Source organism: Ictalurus punctatus, chromosome 6 (genome assembly GCF_001660625.3).
Source record: "Ictalurus punctatus breed USDA103 chromosome 6, Coco_2.0, whole genome shotgun sequence".
In the NCBI taxonomy this organism is placed as follows: Eukaryota; Metazoa; Chordata; class Actinopteri; order Siluriformes; family Ictaluridae; genus Ictalurus; species Ictalurus punctatus.
In genome coordinates, this window is record NC_030421.2 from 39,885 (window position 1) to 59,347 (window position 19,463).

Below are 19,463 nucleotides of genomic sequence, written 5' to 3' on the forward strand. Positions count from 1 at the left end.
CGAGGTCAGGTTTTTTAATCAGGGGTTTAATAACTGCTAATTTAAATGATTGTAGTTACATAGCCAGGGCTAAGGGAAGAATTGACTATATTTAGAAGGGGTTTGATTACATCTGGGATAATCTGTTTGAAGAAACATGTAGTAAAGGGATCTAGTATACAAGTTGATCTTGTTGACGAGATTAATGAAGTTAGTTCAGTCTCTCTAAGGGGAGTAAAACATTCTAATCATTGATCAGATATTATATTATCTACAGGGTTAGTTATAAATCTGTCTGGTTTTAAATTAATAATCTTTTTTTTGTCTATTTTTAAATTTTGCAAGTACAAAATTCATGAAATCATTGCTACTGTATAATGATTGTGTGCCTGTCTCTGTGGTGGTCTTATTCCTAGTTAATTTTGCTACAGAATTAAATACATATCTATTATTTTCATTATCTTCTATTAATGTGGAGAGATAGACTGATCTGAGATGTTCTATAGTTCAGGAGGTTCTCCTTCCATGCTGTTTAATGCCATTCACATTCAAATTGTCAAGTGGTCTGTTTTAAGGTGTGTGTTATACCAGGGTGCTAGCTTTTTCTCTCCAATTATATTTCTTTTGAGTGGAGCTACTTTATCTAGCATGTAGCAGAAGGTTGACTCTGAACATTCAGTCGCCGATCAAGTTCTTTCGGATCAGACGGTGATCCAGTCATAGCTGGCATCTCTGGGAGGTTATTGATTAAACTCTGTAAAACGGACATTCAGATCAGCTACTGCACACAGTAGCGTGGCAAATATTATGATTGACACATTTTAAATGAGATGAGATAATGAGCTTCAGCCTGTGGAAATGTGATTCAATTTCCTATATTTATTCCGTATACTAGTATTATATCAAGGGCATGACCACCATTACGAGTGGGTTCTATAATACACTGATAAGCTACTCAACAATTAATGCACTGTCTAAAACAAACAGGTTAGAGATGAAATCTGCAAATTCACAAAGGAATTCAGAATAAGGCCCTGGAGCTCTGTAAATAATAATAATTGCACCAATGTAGGTAGAGGGTGCCCTCTGGTGTCTGGATGGCAGAATGTCCACAATGGAGCTTAAAGATTTTGAACTCAAACACTGAATCTTGTGAAAAACTGTCCCACCTGGCTTGAGAGATTCAGATGTCTTGCCGACTTGTACTCTAGGTTCTTATAGTCAGTCAGGAGGAGTCTCCATCAGTGAACAATGGAGAAGTTCAACAAAACAGACTTCATGTAAAAACTAATGAATTTCTTGGTTACACAACCGCACTATTTGATCATGTTGTATTATCACATTTATAGAAGGGGTGTATTTATTTATAATCACACTATCCGGTGTCACCCAGATGAGGACGAGTTCCCTTTCGAGGCTGGTTCCTCTCAAGATTTCTTCCTCATATCGTCTCAGGGAGTTTTTCCTCACCACCGCCGCCCCTGGCTGCACAGTAGGGATAAATTCATACATTTTTAATCTATATCCTGAATTTATATATTTCTATAACGCTGCTTTGGAACAATGTCCACTGTTAAAGGCGCTATACAAATAAAACTGGATTGTGTAAGAACTCGCGGACGCTTGTTTTCCGCGTTCGGTGCTGTTACCGTGGAAAGTGTGTAAAAGCCGCGCCCCTAAAATGTATGTGCGGCTAGATTTACTGCGCTTTCAGGAAGAGCGGCTGCTTAACCGCAGTACAGAAGGGTAGAAGAGGAGGATACAGGTGCAGACAATTTATTAAGTAAACAAACAAGCAAAAACCTTAACGGATTCAACGGAGTGAGGATCCATGTACAGCTTTATTAAATACAACAGCAAACGTATAGACAAAGTAGTAGATCACCGGCAAACTCAATATCCAAGGTAAATCCAGAGACGTGGTCAAAAACTGGTAACAGGGCAGGCAGCAAGCAAGAACATGAAATAGCCAAACCAATGTAGCTTTAGAAAAAGGCTCAAAAACACACTAAACAGTCGACGGTCAAAAGCAGGCAACGCAAACTAACAGAAACACTTAGTAACGTCAAAAACAAGACTTCACAATGGGCCAGTGAGACGTAAATAGTCCGATAAATAGAAAACAGGTGTGGGAGCAATCAGTTCCGTGTACGGGGTTATGGGAAATAGAGTCCAGGAATTAATACTCAGGTGATTGTGCCCTCCGGTGGTGAGCAGGAGGAACCACAGAGGCATGATTCGTGGCATGTGGATCCAAGAAGGAAAAAACCACATACAAAGGAGAAGTGATACTGTGGCATAAGTGTGTGACGTTCACTACTGAGGCTTCGAAGCGTATATCAAAAGAACAAAACATCACAGTAAAGCACTGTACCGGAGCTTGATTCTTTTTGCCATAACCAAGTGATCCATGTTGTCCGAAGCGTCGTTTCCGCACACCACCATCTGACTGCTTCATATTCCAATTAAAATAGTGTAAATCCCTTGCACAGGTTTCGAGTCACTAACTTCGGTAGTGAACTAAGAAAGTAAAACAAAATTCTTTTGAATTGTAAGTATGGAACCAGCCAAGAAAACAGGCCGTTCTGCAGTCTGTCAGCCTTTTCAGGTCATATCAACAAAAAGTATGTTTATTAATAATTAGCACATGCCCTGAACTTAGTTGTGAAAATGGCCATAGAACAACCACTAGGGCTTGAGGATATTAAAGTAAATGCACGAAAGATTGCAGCTCATTTTAAATCCAGCACAACAGCAAGAGAAAGGCTACTGCTGTTGCAGTATCATATAGACAAGTGGGAGAAAATATTCTGAATGCCCCCACACTGTTAAATTTCCGACATAAAATGGTAACACCTCAATTCACAAGCACTTCACTTAATTTCTTTTGATCATATATGCTTACATGAGCTTTACCTATGAACCCAAGGATTAGGACCAAAGCAACACCTTATGTGAATTAGGTGGTGTGTCAATCAAAGCAGATTCATAAAAATTGCTACAGTACAAGTTAATTTTACCCATTTATGAAAGAATTTATAAATTTATTCATATGCATTGTGTAAGTACTACAGACACATGGAAGTCTAATAATTGTCAGGCCACTAATGGTAACCACTAAGCCACTGTGCACTCAATAGTTTTTTTTTTACTGAAGAAAAAGCAATTATTCACCCAGGTGAACAGTAACTAGTAAGTGTTTCTTTCTGGATTATTTTAGTTGAAACTAATTTTAGCACAGATTGTCAGATAGAAGCTGTAACTGCGCTTCCTTGTTGCTACGAGCTGTTTACAGGTTGCTAGATTAAAGCCAATTCTGGTATTCATATTCATTTTCGGTCGGGAGTCGCTCGTTCAGCCCTCCCAAAGACCTGCGACTCCACCGAGCAAGGACACCAACAAGACACCACTCTCACTGCTAAGTATAATTTTCTCCCGTTCTTCCGCTCACTGTTTATCTGCTTACACGCTAACATGTCACCAGTTTATCCCTGTTATTTGCCACAGGCGCAGACTGCGGCACACTCCCAGAAAAGTGCGCAACTTGGACAATCTACGCTCTCTGAATGTGGCCTCTGCAGATTCCCTCTCGTTCTCCATCGGACTTCGGAACTGCCAATCTGCCGTCAACAAGGCAGATTTCATTCCTGCCTTTGCAACCCACTCCAACCTCAGTGTGCTGGCTCTGGATCCATACTGAGCACACTGCCACACCTGCTGCCCTAGCCTCCAACTTCTCCCATACCTCACGTCCCAACAGACGAGAGGGTGGTACAGGTTTGCTTCTCTCCAAAACATGAAAATTTACATGTCTTTCTCCCTCTTGCTCCTACACTTCCTTTGAATTTCATGCTGGTACAGTCACTGACCCTGCCAAAATGCACTTAATGTTGTTTACCGTCCTCCGGGTCAACTGGGGAAGTTCCACGATGAATTTGACATGCTACTGTCCACCATCCCGGATGACAAATCTACTGGTCTACAATTAACTCACTCAAGAAGGTCTCATGTCTATGGACTGGACCTCTCCGCTAAGGATTTCCAGATCAAACTTCAGGCACAGAACCGCCATTTTGAGATACTCGACTTTAGAAGACCTGACTCAATAAAATGCAAACACTGTTTACATTACACATTTTAATCCCAAACAGTAATCAATGTATTTTTTAATTTGACAGCTTCAACTCATGTAATGACTCTGTAGCATTGCATGCATGGTTTCTAAACATACTTAGATAAGTGAAACTCTGTCCACACTGTGAGCAGTAATACAGCCCATCTTCAGTATGAATGCGCTGGTGGCGTTGGAGAGCACTCTCTATAGTAAAACTCTTCCCACACTGTGAGCAACGATACGGCTTCTCTCCTGCGTGACTGCGCTGGTGTTGTTGGAGAGCACTCGGTCGATTAAAGCTCTTCCCACAGTGTAAGCAGCGATGTGGCTTTTCTCCTGTGTGAATGAGCTGGTGTGTTTGCAGAGTACTCAGGTGAGTAAAACTCTTCCCACATTGCGAGCAGTGATGTGGCTTTTCTCCTGTGTGAATACGCTGATGTTGTTGGAGTGTACTTTGGTCAGTAAAGCTCTTCCCACAATCTGAGCAGTAATATGGTTTTTCTCCTGTGTGTATACGCTGGTGTCTTTTGAGATTACCTCCATCAGCAAAACTTTTCCGGCATAGGGAGCACTGATACGGCTTTTCTTGAGTGTGAATGCGATGATGTCGACGGAGATGATTCTGACGATTAAAACTCTTCCCACACCGTGAGCAATTAAACGGCTTCTCTCCGGTGTGAATGCGCTGATGCTGTTTGAGATTACTCAGTTGAGTAAAACTTTTCCCACACTGTGAGCAGTGATGCAGATTTTGTTGTGTGTGAAGGCGCTGGTGTCTTTGGAGGGCACTCTGTTGATTAAACCTCCTCTTACACTGTGAACAGCAATACGGCTTCTCTCCTGTGTGAATGCGCTGGTGTATTTGAAGATGACTCTGGTACGCAAAACTCTTCCCACACTGTGAGCAGTGATACGGCTTTTCTCCTGTGTGATTGCTCTGGTGTGTTTGGAGTGTACCTTGTTGCGCAAAACTCTTCCCACACTCTGAGCAACGATACGGCTTCTCTCCTGTGTGAATGCGCTGGTGTGTTCTGAGACCACTCTGATAAGTAAAACTCTTCCCACACAGTGAGCAGTGATGTGGCTTCTCTGCTGTGTGATTGCGCTGGTGTGATTTGAGAGCACTCGCATGTGTAAAACTCTTTCCACAATCTGAGCAGTGGTGAACTTCCTTCTGCATTTTTTTGTGAGCCGTGTTCGAGCCGAGAGTGGTAGATGAGGTTTGCTGACCTTTTATGGGAAGAATCTTGTGTTTAATCTCTCCTGATTTCTGCAGTCTTACATAGTCTTCGTAGTGGCATCTCTGGATGTGTTTGTGGAGGTCAATTTGAGATGTGTGGGAAAGTGGACACGAGGAGCAGGAGAAGACTTGTAACAGAGTGGTGTTTACTTCTGAAGAAAGAGAGAAAAGAAAAAAAAAAAAAAAAAAACAGTACCAAAAACTCAATTTCTATTACTAGGAACTAAACCAAAGTTATCACTTCTTTACATTGGTAAAGTCAAATTATTTAGTATGATTGCGAAACTGTTTGTTTTACTCTGCTGCAATTACACAGTAATAACAGTGTATACTCTGGATTAAATGCATTCTTAGTACAAATGCACAAATTATTTTTCCTTTTATAAATATGATGTCACTGAGCAGTGACTTTACAACTAATGAAAAAATAAATTGCACACTGCTATAATACTCTCAAAAACATTGAATAATAAATAGAGTGGACAACATTCCGACCATGACAGTCTTCATCAGGCAATAACATGGGAGTTCTGAAAGTCTTTAAGTAGACACACCTGACAATGGTCATGGACAACAAAAAAGTAAACAATTATTCAATGGAAAACTCCAAAAAGCAAATCAGTTGTTGACTGCTTCCATGCTCTCCCTTGCAGGATCTGGTGGCAGCCAAACTCTGCTCCTGCAGCATGCCGAGAGCTCCCTTTCCAAGCACCCATGGGAGTACACCAGACCTCTTGATGCTGCCATTACACCAGTCCCACGAGGCCCACTGAGACAGGCCTCCATAGAGCCTCTTCTCCGCTCACAACACCTACACCCTCTCCCTGCCACTACTCCCTTACCCTAAGAAAATAAACTTACCTTTGCTTGCACCCATCCTGCCTCTACGGTGTCTGTGTTCTGCCCATTGCTGCAGCAGATTGCTACAAGTATCTACTTGAATTTGTTGGATGTAGCCATTAGGCTGCGGACATGTGCCTCAAACCAATCCATCGTTACATCTCAAAGACCTAGAAGCCCTCCTCTACAGACCAGTGGCTGAACAACCAGAAACCTGATCTACCCTTCACTGTTGTCGCAGTCTCAAACAGGAATGGTAGTTAACTCTGCTTTCTGTATGGCAGACTAGCAGGTCCAGACTTCATCTCAGCTTTAGCTTCCCATTACTTTCTCCACTTTCTGGCACTGAGACCGGGATCACGCCGCAGAACTCCGCTACACCGGCTGTTTATGCTTTCTCTCACACTCCCCGAGAACAGGCAGGAGTGATAGTACAGGTTTGTTGTTGTCTTGGAGACTATTCTTCACACTCCTTTCCCTGTCTCATCTCTACATCACATCCATTGAATTCCATGCAGTTAGTTACCTCTCTGAGCAACCTTCTCAATCATAATCTACTGCCCTCCTGGTCCCATAGGAGACTTTCTTGCAGAAATGGACATGTTCCTCAGTATTTTCTTTGCCGTGTCCCTCTTCTGCATTCCTTCTCCATGATATTCAACAGCTGCCCTCCCATACACAATGTGTTGCACAACAATCAGCAAAAACTAAGAACATAAACGAGAAAGTGGAAAAAAGTCACAAGAAGTCATTGATCTCGACTCTTCGCACACTCTCCTATCCAAATTCTCATTTGATGCGACTTCTGCCAAGACTGCCTTGTACAAGGAAAAGCTTCTGTACAAGATAATCATAACCTGCCAGCTCCTCAGTCTCAATCCTCCCTGACTGCTGAAGACTTTGCCACCTTTTATTATGGGAAGGTCATTAAGATACTAGACCTTCACTCCTACACTACATGTTCAGGATTTCCTCTCTTTTTCACAGAGACATTCTCATCTAACAGAAGAGGTCCTGCAAATCATCTTGTCCTGCAATCCCATCACCTGCCCATTGGATCGAATATCTCTAAGAACGTAACTAGTCTGGCTTTAAAGTGACACACTCTAGAAACTGTGCTTGTTGCAGTCACTGAAGCTCCATAAAGCAAGATCAGCTAAATTGTCATCAGTCCTCATCCTACTCAACCTTTCAGCAGCATTTGACAGAGTTAACCACAAAAACTAAATTTAATACCAACATATTTACAGTAGTATAATGTCACTGTATGGAACCTTACCATTTGCAGAGCACTTTTTGTTCCAGAGTGAGTCAAACGTAGAGCCGAGATCTTTAGGGTACTCCTCGTCGTACCACACCAGGAGCTCCTGTCCTGGGTCAATGGGTCGACAGCAACGATACAGAATCCCTCCTTGATACTGAAACGCCACAAGATTCTGCTCTTCACCATTACGAACACAATTCACATACCTGAAGAATGAAAATGAGGCAAAGTGGAAGAAGGGGTGAAAAAACCCCACAGAAGTGGAGTAAGAATATGAGAAAGCGTGAAAGATGAAAGATCTAAGTGACCGAGGAAAGAAAGTTCTTCCGACAAATATGGAACTGTAAAATCAATTATTAAAAAAAAAAGACCCAATAACCCATCTATTCCTCACCTCATCCAGTTAGCATACATCTCTCTTTTGGCATCTATGTATTCTTGACACTGGCTGCTCCTGTATATCTGCAAAAAACATGTACATTTTATTCATTACATTAGATTCAGCTTTGCCATTCAGCAGATCCAACAAAATGCAGTTACAAAATCAGACTATGCCATCAAATTAATGGAAGAACAAGAATGATAATGTAAATATTGTTTTACTAAATATTATGAAGACAAAATTAATCTTTTGCTAGAGACAATATTAATGAGGCAAAACAAATCAAGAACATGATATTAAATTTAATGTAAATCATTGAACAAAAATGTTTTTTTTTTTGTTTTTTTGTTTTTTTTTTTTAAATCCAGCTTTTGACATCCATAACCCGTGTTTGGAAGTTGTTTTTTCTCTGGTTTTTCTGTGGCACCCTGAGAAAAGACCTTTACATATATTATTTATAATAAATGTATAAAACCTCACCACCCAGGAGTATCCACTGGCTTCCTCACTGTCTACCAGCTCTCCTTGGTAGGGTCCGAAGTATGCACTTACTGGAACAGTCTCCCCCTTATTAAACACTCCCAGACCTGCATCAGGAATACCGGACTTCCGAATCTCTAGTCCACGAGGAAGAGTTTGTCTGGCTCGGTCAGGGACTCCCATGGGAACAGGAGTGTCAGGGATGAAGAGGGGCGGTCCATGAACCTCACACTTGTTGAAGAAGAAGGATTTGCAAACCTCACAGTCTGTAGGGAGAAGTGATGCCCAGAATATTTTGTACATTTTATTTATTCAATTAAAAGCAATTATATTTAAATATTTTAAGCATCTTATAAGAGATACTTACAAATGCCAATCATATCCAGCTTCTCAGGATGTCTTAGGAATGTTATAATTTATCAGGAACATACTAGCAATTTGTAAAAATGTATAAACATTCACAAATCGATTTCATGCTGTGCTCTATTGTATTATTCTTCAGCACTGTGAAAGAACATAATTAAAGACAGAAATCTTAGATTGAAGTTTCATGCACAGTGATCGTGACTGAAAATAAAAGGTCTTGTGGATGGACGAACCTGACTGCAATCCATGTGAGACAGAGCCGGCTGACTATATGCCACTTTGAAGACTGCCTCAAGGTTATCTGATCTGACCAACATGTAGTACTATCTCAGAACCATGGGCCAGATGGACTGCTCAATTTGTGATGTTTAAATGTCTTCTGCTCTTCCAAGAGAAAAAAATAAACAAACACCACCTGTGGCACCACAATGCTTCCTACTCTGTAAACATCCATGGTGATTATGGATCTCCATCACATCTCTCAGATGTGGCACTGTTCCAAAGTGAACCACTTTTGTTGAAAGCCAGTGCTTGGGCACATCTTGCTGATGCAGTGACGTACATCACTAATCCTGGCTTGCAAAACTGACTCAATTAGGCTTACTATGAAGGAGCTTGCAAGGTATTTATATAAACCTTCATAAGATAGCAGATACAGGTTACCTGTGCACAGTCAAACTGTTACACACAGCTTCACAAAACGTACAAGGTCTGATGTGTAGAGGGCAAGAAGAAAAGGGGAAGGTGGCATTATCTAAGAAACGGTACTTGGTGAACTTGTTTGAAGGTCTTGGCCTATGCAAAAATGCACAAGGTTACCAGGTAATTCTCACCTGATTACAAGGGGTGAAATAGAACCAAGGAAAACTCATGAGACAGGGTCTTAATCCCAAATGACTCCCTTGAGAGAGATTTAGTGCACTAGATAGTGTATAGGGCAGAATTAGTGTTACTGAGTTCCAGAGAGGCCTGATGTCTTACAGAGGTAGTCTTCAGTGTCATCTTCTTCCACTTTTATGGAGATAACGTCAGGTGTGTTGTTCAGGTCATCTTTATGGTTGTAGCCGTTCAGCTCCAGCGACTCCTCTTTCTTCACACCGCCGTCTAATGTGTACACACACACTCAAATCCAATAACAATTATACATTTACAGTTAATATTTCAGTGTGGTAACCTGACTGACCAGGTGTTGGCTTTAGATGGACTCCTCTATTCTGCTGGTCCACTTTGCCTGATGTCCCTGCAGCTGAAGTCTCCGTCACCTCCTCAGACAGCTAATCAAATAAGAACACTTATTCAGCAAAAAGCATAAACACTCTGTAAATCTGTCTGTGGTTTTTAGACTCTGGACTGCTGACCTGATTTTCTTTCACTCCTCATTAAAAGGCAATCAGGTATAAGGCCATGTTTATACCTCTGTTGTGCACCTGGAAAAGGTTGTGATGAATGACCATTCTTAAGCGTTTCATCAAAAGGTTCGAGTAATTTTGTTCCAAATCCTACTAAAGTATAAACAATAAAATGATGCCCATCACACCCAGTCTTTATTTCAATCTTCTATGCAATCTTATATACACTATGTAACCAAACATTTGTGGACACCTGACTGTGTGTTTCTGAACATCTTATTTCAGAGTTATGCTGAAGGTGAAGCTCCTTTCCCATTGATGCAGTGACAACAAATCAACATGGCAGGTCACTGAACAGTGTATAGTTCCCCTTCTCTACTTTTAAATTAGTTTATAACAGTTTTGGCTTTAGACACTGCATGAAAGATTCAAACTCTGAAAAATATGGGCATAGTAAACGAAACGGTAACATGGTAAAGTATATTCATTCAATACCACCTGCCTAGTCACACTAGTTACAGCCATGCATTGTGAATGACCATGCCACTCCATAAGTTATCTATGCATTTTAAAAACCTGAATGGTGGTGTATTCTATACAGGTTTCATTGTAGTACTAAGTGCATTTGCTGTTCAATACCAAACATGTCAATGTTATACAATTCACGCATATTGTACATAAATACCATTGTTTATACCTTTGTGGTTCTGTAGAAGCAGTAAGGAACTCCATCTTCACAAATTTTCATATTTTTTTTATTTTTGGCAGCCTGCCCACTACGACACTTTTACAACGATCTCTTTTTTTTCCTCGTGTATGCATCTCTTAGGTTTTTCCATTTGGCTTTAACCTCGTCTGTGGCACAACATACAACAGTAAATTAAGATAAGTAAAAGTTTATTACTACAACAGAAACACAAACTATCTATTAGGGATCTCACGAGAACCGATACTTCAGTAATAACATTCTTAAAAGGTGACGGCACTTGTTTTTCTGTAGTAGCATATGTACTGTTGGTAACGAAGGAGCCAAGGTTGCAATTCTTACGGAACTGAAGGGGACAGCAAATGCGCGCAAGTGTTTTAGTCGGTCCACAAGTGGTAAAGAAGAACGCCTACAAGCACATGGGAAAAACTACAGAAGATGGCAACAAGTTTAGCTCTGCCCCGACTCGTTGAGAGGAAAGGTGGTCAGAGTCAAATATGGAAATACTTCGCATTCGTGGCGGATGACAAACATAATTGATGCTCTGAAGCTGGTGTGCAACCGATGCGATCGTTCATTCAAACAAAGTGAGGAAACACTTTTGTATGGTAGCACTACTTGTACTGTTCTCTGCTTGATATATCGCTTTGCTTGTATTTTCTCATCTGTAAGTCCCTTTGGATAAAAGCGTCTGCTAAATGAATGAATGTAAACAAAACATGGTGCACAGACTGTCATTGTTAATACACACTGCTCTGTTGATCTGGAGTTCCTGATTATTAAGTGCAGGCCATTCTACCTCCCATGTGAGTTTACGTGCATCATTGCTGTAGCAGTCTATGCTCCACCGGATGCTAATGCAAAAGCGGCCATGAAAGAACTTTGGGCTACTATTAGCAAGCTACAAACCTTGCACCCAGATGGGGCCTTCATTGTCGCTGATAACTTTATTCACTGCACCTTAAAATATGTTCTCCCGAAATTTCATCAGAAAGTCGTCTGTTTCACAAGAGGGCATTAAACATTGGACCATGTATACACCAGTGTGATTGATGCCTACAAAGTCACATCCCTCCCCGATCTAGAGCAGTCAAATATCTTTTTGTTCCTGGTTTTCGTTCCTTCAGGTCTGGAGAACAGGAGGCTTACAGCTCTGCCAGGACCAATCTGAGGAGGGGAATCTGCCAGGCCAAACATACATATAAACTGAGGATTGAAGAGCACTTCAACTCCTCAGATCCCCAGCCTATGTGGCAAGGCATACAGACCCTGACGGACTTCAAAAAAACTCAGCACGGTGCCTCCCTCCAACTCTGCCTCCATCCCTGACGAGCTCAACCACTTCTATGCTTGCTACGACAGAGACAACAAGGAGACCCCCATCAAAGTGGTTCTCCCACCAGGTGATCAGCCTCTCACACTCTCCATCACAGATGTTTGCTCTACTTTGAGCAAGGTGAACGCACGAAAGGCAGCTGGCCCGGATGGAATACTGGGCGAGTGCTCAGAACCTGTGCGGTGCAGCTGGCTGGGGTCTTTACGGACATTTTCAATCTGTCCCTGGCTCAGGCAACAGTCCCCACCAGTTTGAAGACTGCCACCATTGTGCCAGTACCAAAGCACTCCACTGCCTCGGCCCTCAATAACTTCAGTCCGGTTGCACTCACCCCCTCACTGCAAAGTGCTTCAAGAAACTGGTCCAATCGCACTTAATCCTGTTCTCTGCCACATTGGCTCCACATCAGTTTGCCTATCGCCGCAATAGAGCACAACAGAGGACGCCATCTCTACGGCACTCCACTCTGCATTGACTCATCTAGACAATCGAAACTCGTATGTCAGAATGCTGTTCGTTGACTTCAGTTCAGCATTTATCACTGTAATCCCCTCCAAGTTGGTCTCCAAGCTCAGCCAGCTTGGTATCAGCACTTCACTCTGCAACTGGACTCTAACCAACAGGCCCCAAGTCGGTTAAGTTAAACAACCTCTCCTCCTCCATCACCCTGAACACCGGCATGCCACAAGGCTGTGTGCCGAGCCCACTTCTGTACTCCCTGTTCATCCATGACTGCGCTACCCTTTATGGCTCCAACTCCATAATCAAGATCACAGATGACACCACGGTGATAGGCCTGATCAAGGACGGCAAAGACGGCCTATAGAGATGAGGTTCAGCACTTGGCCAGGTGTTGTGCCACAAATGACCTGGAAATTATCAAGACGAAAGAGATTATCGTGGACTTCAGGCGGACTAGAAGCCAAGCACTCGCCCCCATCTACATCAAAAGGAGCTGTGGTGCAGCATGTGCCTGGTTTCAAGTTCCTTGGCATCCACATCTCAGATCTCACTTCATCCCTTAACACCGCCACCATAGTCAAAAAGCACAGCAGTGCCTTTACTTCCTAAGGAGTCTCAAGAAAGCACACCTGTGTCCTAGGATCCTGGTGGACTTCTATCGCTGTACCATTGAGAGCATACTCACTAACCGCATCTCAGTCTGGTATGGCAATTGCTCCGCTTCCGACCGCAAAGAACTCCAGCGGGTAGTTAAAACTGCCTAACGAATAACCGGCGACCAGCTACCCACCATTGAGAACATCCACTGCAAACGTTGCCTGGGACTGGCAAAAATCATTAATGATGCCTCCCACCCTAACAATGGACTTTTCACCCTCCTCCCTTCCGGTAGGCTCAACAGGAGTCTACATTCCCACACAAGTAGGCTCAGGAAGAGCTTCTTCCCTGTGGCTGTGACCCTGCTAAACTCAAACCCGCCACTCTAAAATACTGCACAGTACTTTATTGGACAGTTACTTACACTATCTGAACAACCTCACTGTTTAACCATGTTCTGTACATACATCATCCAACTGTACATACGTTGATGTTCATACTGTACATACTTCTCTGCAATCCCTACTGTCTATATTTTAATATATTCACTGATACTGTATTTTTGTAACTAAACTGTACATATTACTTGTATTGCATTCACGCTGCAATACTTACTGCTGTAAGTTCTCTCATTATATATACAAAAAATTCTTGCACTTCTGGTTAGATGCTAACTGCATTTCATTAGATCTGTACTTGTACTCTGCTTAATGACAAAGTTGAATCTAATCTAGAATTAGATCACATTTTAGGTCGCCTTCTTCCAGTGGGTCCTTATGCAGTTGGCTGACAAGTTCCTGAGTAAGCCTACTGGGCAATAAAAACTTCAGTGTGCTACCCATTTACATGTTTATACTGCCTGGAATCAAAATTAGCTACCTCAACGTACATTATTAAGTTGTTAACGTCACTTTTTAGCTTAGTCAGTTAAGTGGATAATACAGAAAAAAGGAAAATGCGTTTCACATTTGGGGTTCTGTCGTTGCATCACTGTGTTTGGCTAGTATCTTTATTTTTCTCAATATGTTCAACTTTGAAGTGGCTATGTGTAGTAAGCAGGAGTGTTTGTGTCAGCTTTGCATCAAACTTTATTTTGCTTGGTATAGGTTTCCACATCTTCCTGATTCTGGAAAGATTATCTGTGTGCGCTAATGAACGTGCAATGTAAAAGGTGTAAGGCGATTGTAGGGGTTAAAATTCAGCAGACTTATGGTGTTTAGGTTGTTGAAAATATTATTGATGCTTCTAATACTTTAATGCAATTTGTTTATAATGGTTAATTATGAAGTAAAAGCTAGTCAAGATTGCTTAATTATAGAATGCTCACAGAGTTCACTGTTACTAAGCATATTTATTTGCTTTTGGATGTAGAAGTAATTTTTTAGTTTGTAGTTTCAACTAACACGTACAAATAAGAAGTGTGCTTAACAGCTTTGTAGTACTCTAAATGAGTCTAAGGCTTAGGGTTAAATGGCACATGTGAGCTTAGTAGTTGTGCACTTTAATGGGCAAATATTTGTTGACTTTTACAGTAAAGAAACTCAAGACTCAAGTTGTCTTTATAAATGTAGAATAGACAGGGGTTTTCTTCACCTGACTGAATTTTTCACTTGATTAGAGTTCCAGACCAATAAATAAATCCTTCATGTAGCTAAAATATCAAAAGGATGTCTGTCATTTTGACTTTCCAAAATGGCTGAGGATAATGTTAATTTGTGATGCATGGCTGTTCTCACTATTCACTTTTGTTGCCAGCAGTTTAGACATTAATGGCTGTGTTGAGTTATTTTGAGGGGACAGCAAATTTACAATGTTACACAAGCTGGACACACTACTTTACGTTGTAGCAAAGTGCCATTTCTTCACTGTTGCCACATTAAAAGACAATCAAATATTTACAAAAATGTGAGGGGTGTACTCACTTTTGAGAGATACTGTACATCATATCTGCTTTACAGACAGCATTCTAAATTGGACATACTTGGTTTATAGTTTTGTACAAGTTAAATTCACAATTTTTTTTTTAAACCATGTCCCCTTGTTTTCTAAAACAACCTGATCTGTGTGTATACAAATGAGCTTCTCGTGATATCCCCACTACAACATGCAAACCAGCTAATTTGCTGGGTATGCAAATTAGGTTCCCATTAGGTGTGAAAAAACCAAGCACAGAAACTTTGATTTAAATCCAGAATTTGAGGTGGTGTTCTCAGGCTTAAATTACACATGCCTGATCCCCCCGATCTGTAGGACCTCAGGAAAGTGGTGTCCCCAAAACACATGGGTGGGACTACTGATTGTTATAATTACAAGAGCATGTGTGTAATTAGGAGTGCACCTTAGCAATTGTAGCCTCCACTGTTTAGTCACGGTCAGTGTTTGTTAACTAAATCTCTGCCAGTATTAGCCAGAGGAGGATGTCCACCAGGAGTTTTTCATTTTATTTGTAAATTTAAAAAAAAAAAATTTAACCACACCGTGGCATCAACTTTCGTATCATGTACTTTTGGTGGTATCAGTAATGACTACTAGATTTTTGGTATTGTGACATCCCTACTATCTATAATGCTTACAACTTTAGTAAGATATTAAACTCACCATCGACTCCCATTTTCTCTGCAATTCTCTGCCACAGAACTTTTGTCGATGTGCAAAAGTTTTGTCTTATCAAAAAGTTCTCTGTTCTCAAAAATCAACCATTCTCTTCACTCTTCCAGAATAGTCTTCAGTGTTTACTGAAAACAGCTTTCTGTGCTATAGAGTCACTAATCTTGTCCATTTGTGCAATTTTTACACACACACACACACACACACACACACACACACACGTTTTGTTTGTTTGTCTCTCGTTCAGCGAGTGTAATGTTGCAGGACCTACTGAGACTCTGCAAAAGGAAGTATTCAGGTCTTTCGACTTGAAAAGGCCCAGCTAAGAAACAGCGAAGAAAAAGAAAAGTAAGATAAGAAATTGGCTAAGCATTTAACTGGTTAAATAGTTGTTTTGCAGTTGCTGGAGACCAGGTCCAGGGTCAAACAGACTCCGAGAGGGACCTGTGGCAGACTGCCACATTAAAAATTATGTCTGATGAGGACAATGAAATTATTGATGGAAGTCCAGTGAGGGTAGAGATCTCCACCAGACAGGACAGCAGAGTTGTCAGTCTCTGCCATGAGAGAATTTATTTGAATGCAGCAGCACATTGAAAGTTGGCTATATGTCCATTTTTATACATTTTGCTTTATGATCCTTGTAATTTTTTTGTACTCTTTGCATTTGTTCAGTTTTATTTTTATATTGCTGCAACCAATGCCTACATTCTCCACAAAGAACTCATGCAAGAGGACAGCATGACCCACAAGGCCAACATTGATTAGCTCATGGCACAGCTGTGTGGTGTGACACAGAAGACACAGAAAACCCTTACTAAGAAAGCCAGTGGTGTTCATGTTACAGTTCCTGGGGCTGAGCTTGGCACTGACCGCAGGGTGAAGGCTACCGCTGGCCGAAAGACCTGTGTACATTGCAGGATACATGAGGGAAAACAAACAAAATCCTAATGGAAGTGCAAAGCATGTGATGTCTTCCTTTGCCTTCAACGAGACAGAAACTGTTTTGAAGATTGGCATCCTGATTAGGACTGACAATTAATTGTTCTTTTATTCATCTTATTTTGTAGTATTCCATTGCATGTTTGGGGTTGAACACAGCATGTTCAATAAACTGTACAAAGGATTTTATTGGATCTTCTTTCCTTACAATTCACACTGACTTGATGGGTGTGGGAGACACTGACATCCCAGATGAGTAATTACCTTTGTCAGTGGGGAGGGGAACTATTACAGGTGTTGACACCCATCATCAATATTCATTGTGTAAGCCACTACCTTTGAATAAATAAATAAATAAATAAATAAATAAATAAATAAATAAATAAATAAAGAAAGAAATAAAGAAATAAAGTGTCAATTCAAAGTTCTACAACTTTTGTAGTCAGACCACATGACATTTCTGCATGATTTAATCACTTGTGTAGCAAACACCTATGTTTACAAGGTTCAGAGCTCAAAAGTCTTGTTTATAATGTGTTTATAATGTGTGTATAATGTGTGTTTATTATCACAGTATCCCCACCACCTCTGAAAATAGGTTGTTGAAAAGTGTAAATGTACAGTTGATTTAAACAAAACCTATATTCATGACATTTTTACTGCTCTCAAATTACTGTTGGGGAGTTTGTAGTAAATATGCATATGTAGCAATTTTGGCTTAATGATTTTTAGATAGGTGAAATATTAAAATGTAAAGGCATGTCAGACTACCTCAAAAGTATCAAAGGCCTAAGACTGTAGAGAGTTCAAAGATGCATTTGGTTGGGGTCTATCTGCATAGGTGGTCTATAACCAATAAAGTCACTAGGCTATGAGGACATAGGGTGCGCTAAATTTATAATGCAAGTAATTAAAATCACTGTCAATGTGTGTAGGTACCCAATAGCTCTCAGAGTTGGTGGTGGGTAGTCCTGGACAAAATGCTAAAGAAACCGCTAACCTAGCTAATGTACACAGATATTCATGTACTGAATTAAATTACATTAGCCAGCGTAGTTAGTTGACGTTAAATAACGATATCTCAACTGAACTAATGCTAGTATCTAAATTTTGCTTGTATTTTCTCATTTGTAAGTGACTTTGGATAAAAACATCTGCTAAATGAATAAATGTAAACAAAGTTAGGCTGTGTTCACACGATATCTTTTTCTAATGAAAACCTCTGGGCAAAGAGTTTTCATATATATATATATATATATAAAAAACGATTTATAATCCAGGAGAGCGTGTCCCAAAAGCAGCTCAGGGCATTCTTGAAAACACATTGTCGACTCCACAGGATTATTCCGTATAACAGGTGCTGACTGCTTCAAAAAAGCAGTTGGGTGTGAACACACCCGTAGGTAGCTTCTTCTCCAAATACTTTCGGGTTGTGGGGGCTCCCCCCCATGACTGGCCCAGACACCTTTCTACTGCGTTCCTGCAGTATGAGAACCAGTCATAGGCACTTATGCAAATCCTCATCTAGATGGTTATGTAGTGTGATTTTTTCCTTATCTGCCTACAAACTTTGCATATTTCATGAGCTCAGATATCAACACTTTACTCAGGTTTGAGGAATACATCTTTAAAAATCAGTTTCATGACACTCCACTGTTTTTGTTTTCCTAGACTGCTTTTTGTTCCCTTTCCTGTAAATTCTAGGTTTTCTTAATGTAACACTGCCCCCTAATGTCCACGCTTAAGTCCAGTGCAGGTACAAAAATTTGGATATGGATTCGCGAGACCATGATTCATGAGATCATGATACTTGATGTTTCTATGATACATGATGCAAAATCACAATATATACTTTAGCTAATAAACAAACATTCAACCGAGTTTGATACTTTTCTTCAGTTAAAAAAAAAAAAATTAAATACCTCAAATCAATGGCATCCATTCAGTATCTTTTAATTTATTAAATTAAAAATTTATATGTTATTCAAAAAAGGTTTAATTAAAAAAATTAAAAAACACATCATACCAAAGATTGTGGAAAACCGTATCACAATTATTTAATCACGATATTGATACATCACCCAGCCCTACTGCAGATACGCACTCGCAGGAGTATAATTCAATCCTGAGTGAGACTTTACTGAACAGAAAGAAAGCAAGGTAGTAAAATACAAAACACTAACCAAAGGTCATCATGTTATTGACTTCTCACACAAACAGATTGTTAAACTCATCATTAAGCTTTACCTGTGAAGGAGCAGGATCAGGAGCTCGAGACTTCCTGGAGGAGCGTGGTCTGTCTCCTGCTGATCTCATTATAACACCTCTAAACAAATATTATTCATCATCATCAATATTATTTTTTTATGTAGTACTTGTACATTTTTACAAAAATTAAGAGAAAATTTAGAGCCATTCTTTCACCACAAAATCGCATTGATGTTCATTTTCATGTTATTTGGGGTTTTGTTGTTAATAAAGGGGGGGGGGGGGGGGGGGGGTAAAAATTGACCTGAAAAATTTGATTTCAGTTATCTAATTGCATATTGATTAGTTTTTATCGTGATTAGAGGTAGCTGGTCGAAAGGTGTTAAAGTTATTCAAATACTTTACACATTAAATATAAATGAATATTAGCTACCTGCTCTTCTGCACAAATAAAACAACTCGCTAAGGCTGAAATATAAATCTCTCCTCCTCGGATAAATAGTGCACTAGTTAGGGTGTACATGACATTACGTCAAGCCCCGTGTAGTGCATTTACACAGGAAGTAAAGATCCATTTAGGATTCAGCCACT

General features: G+C 40.4%; 1 protein-coding gene across 6 annotated transcripts in view; it reads right to left on the bottom strand.

Moving 5' to 3' along the window:
* The window catches only part of LOC108266876 (zinc finger protein 883), a 39,832-nt gene that overhangs the window by 20,151 nt on the left and 218 nt on the right, over positions 1-19,463 (bottom strand). For 3 of the 6 annotated variants that reach the window (XR_008396510.1, XR_008396509.1, XR_008396511.1), the window contains exons 2-7: positions 18,912-18,990; positions 9,849-9,939; positions 9,647-9,769; positions 8,300-8,565; positions 7,832-7,899; positions 7,453-7,643 (exon numbers count right to left, since the gene is read on the bottom strand). Coding sequence is in view for 3 of the 6 variants with exons in the window: in XM_017470690.3 (XP_017326179.1) it covers positions 4,146-5,485; positions 7,453-7,643; positions 7,832-7,899; positions 8,300-8,565; positions 9,647-9,769; positions 9,849-9,939; positions 18,912-18,980 (2,148 nt within the window). In the remaining 3 variants the exon portion in view is untranslated. Of the gene's footprint in view, positions 1-4,101; positions 5,486-7,452; positions 7,644-7,831; positions 7,900-8,299; positions 9,770-9,848; positions 9,940-10,023; positions 10,093-18,911; positions 18,991-19,463 lie in introns of those variants that run through there. The other 3 variants (XM_053680636.1, XM_017470690.3, XM_047155813.2) reach the window with 3 other exon arrangements.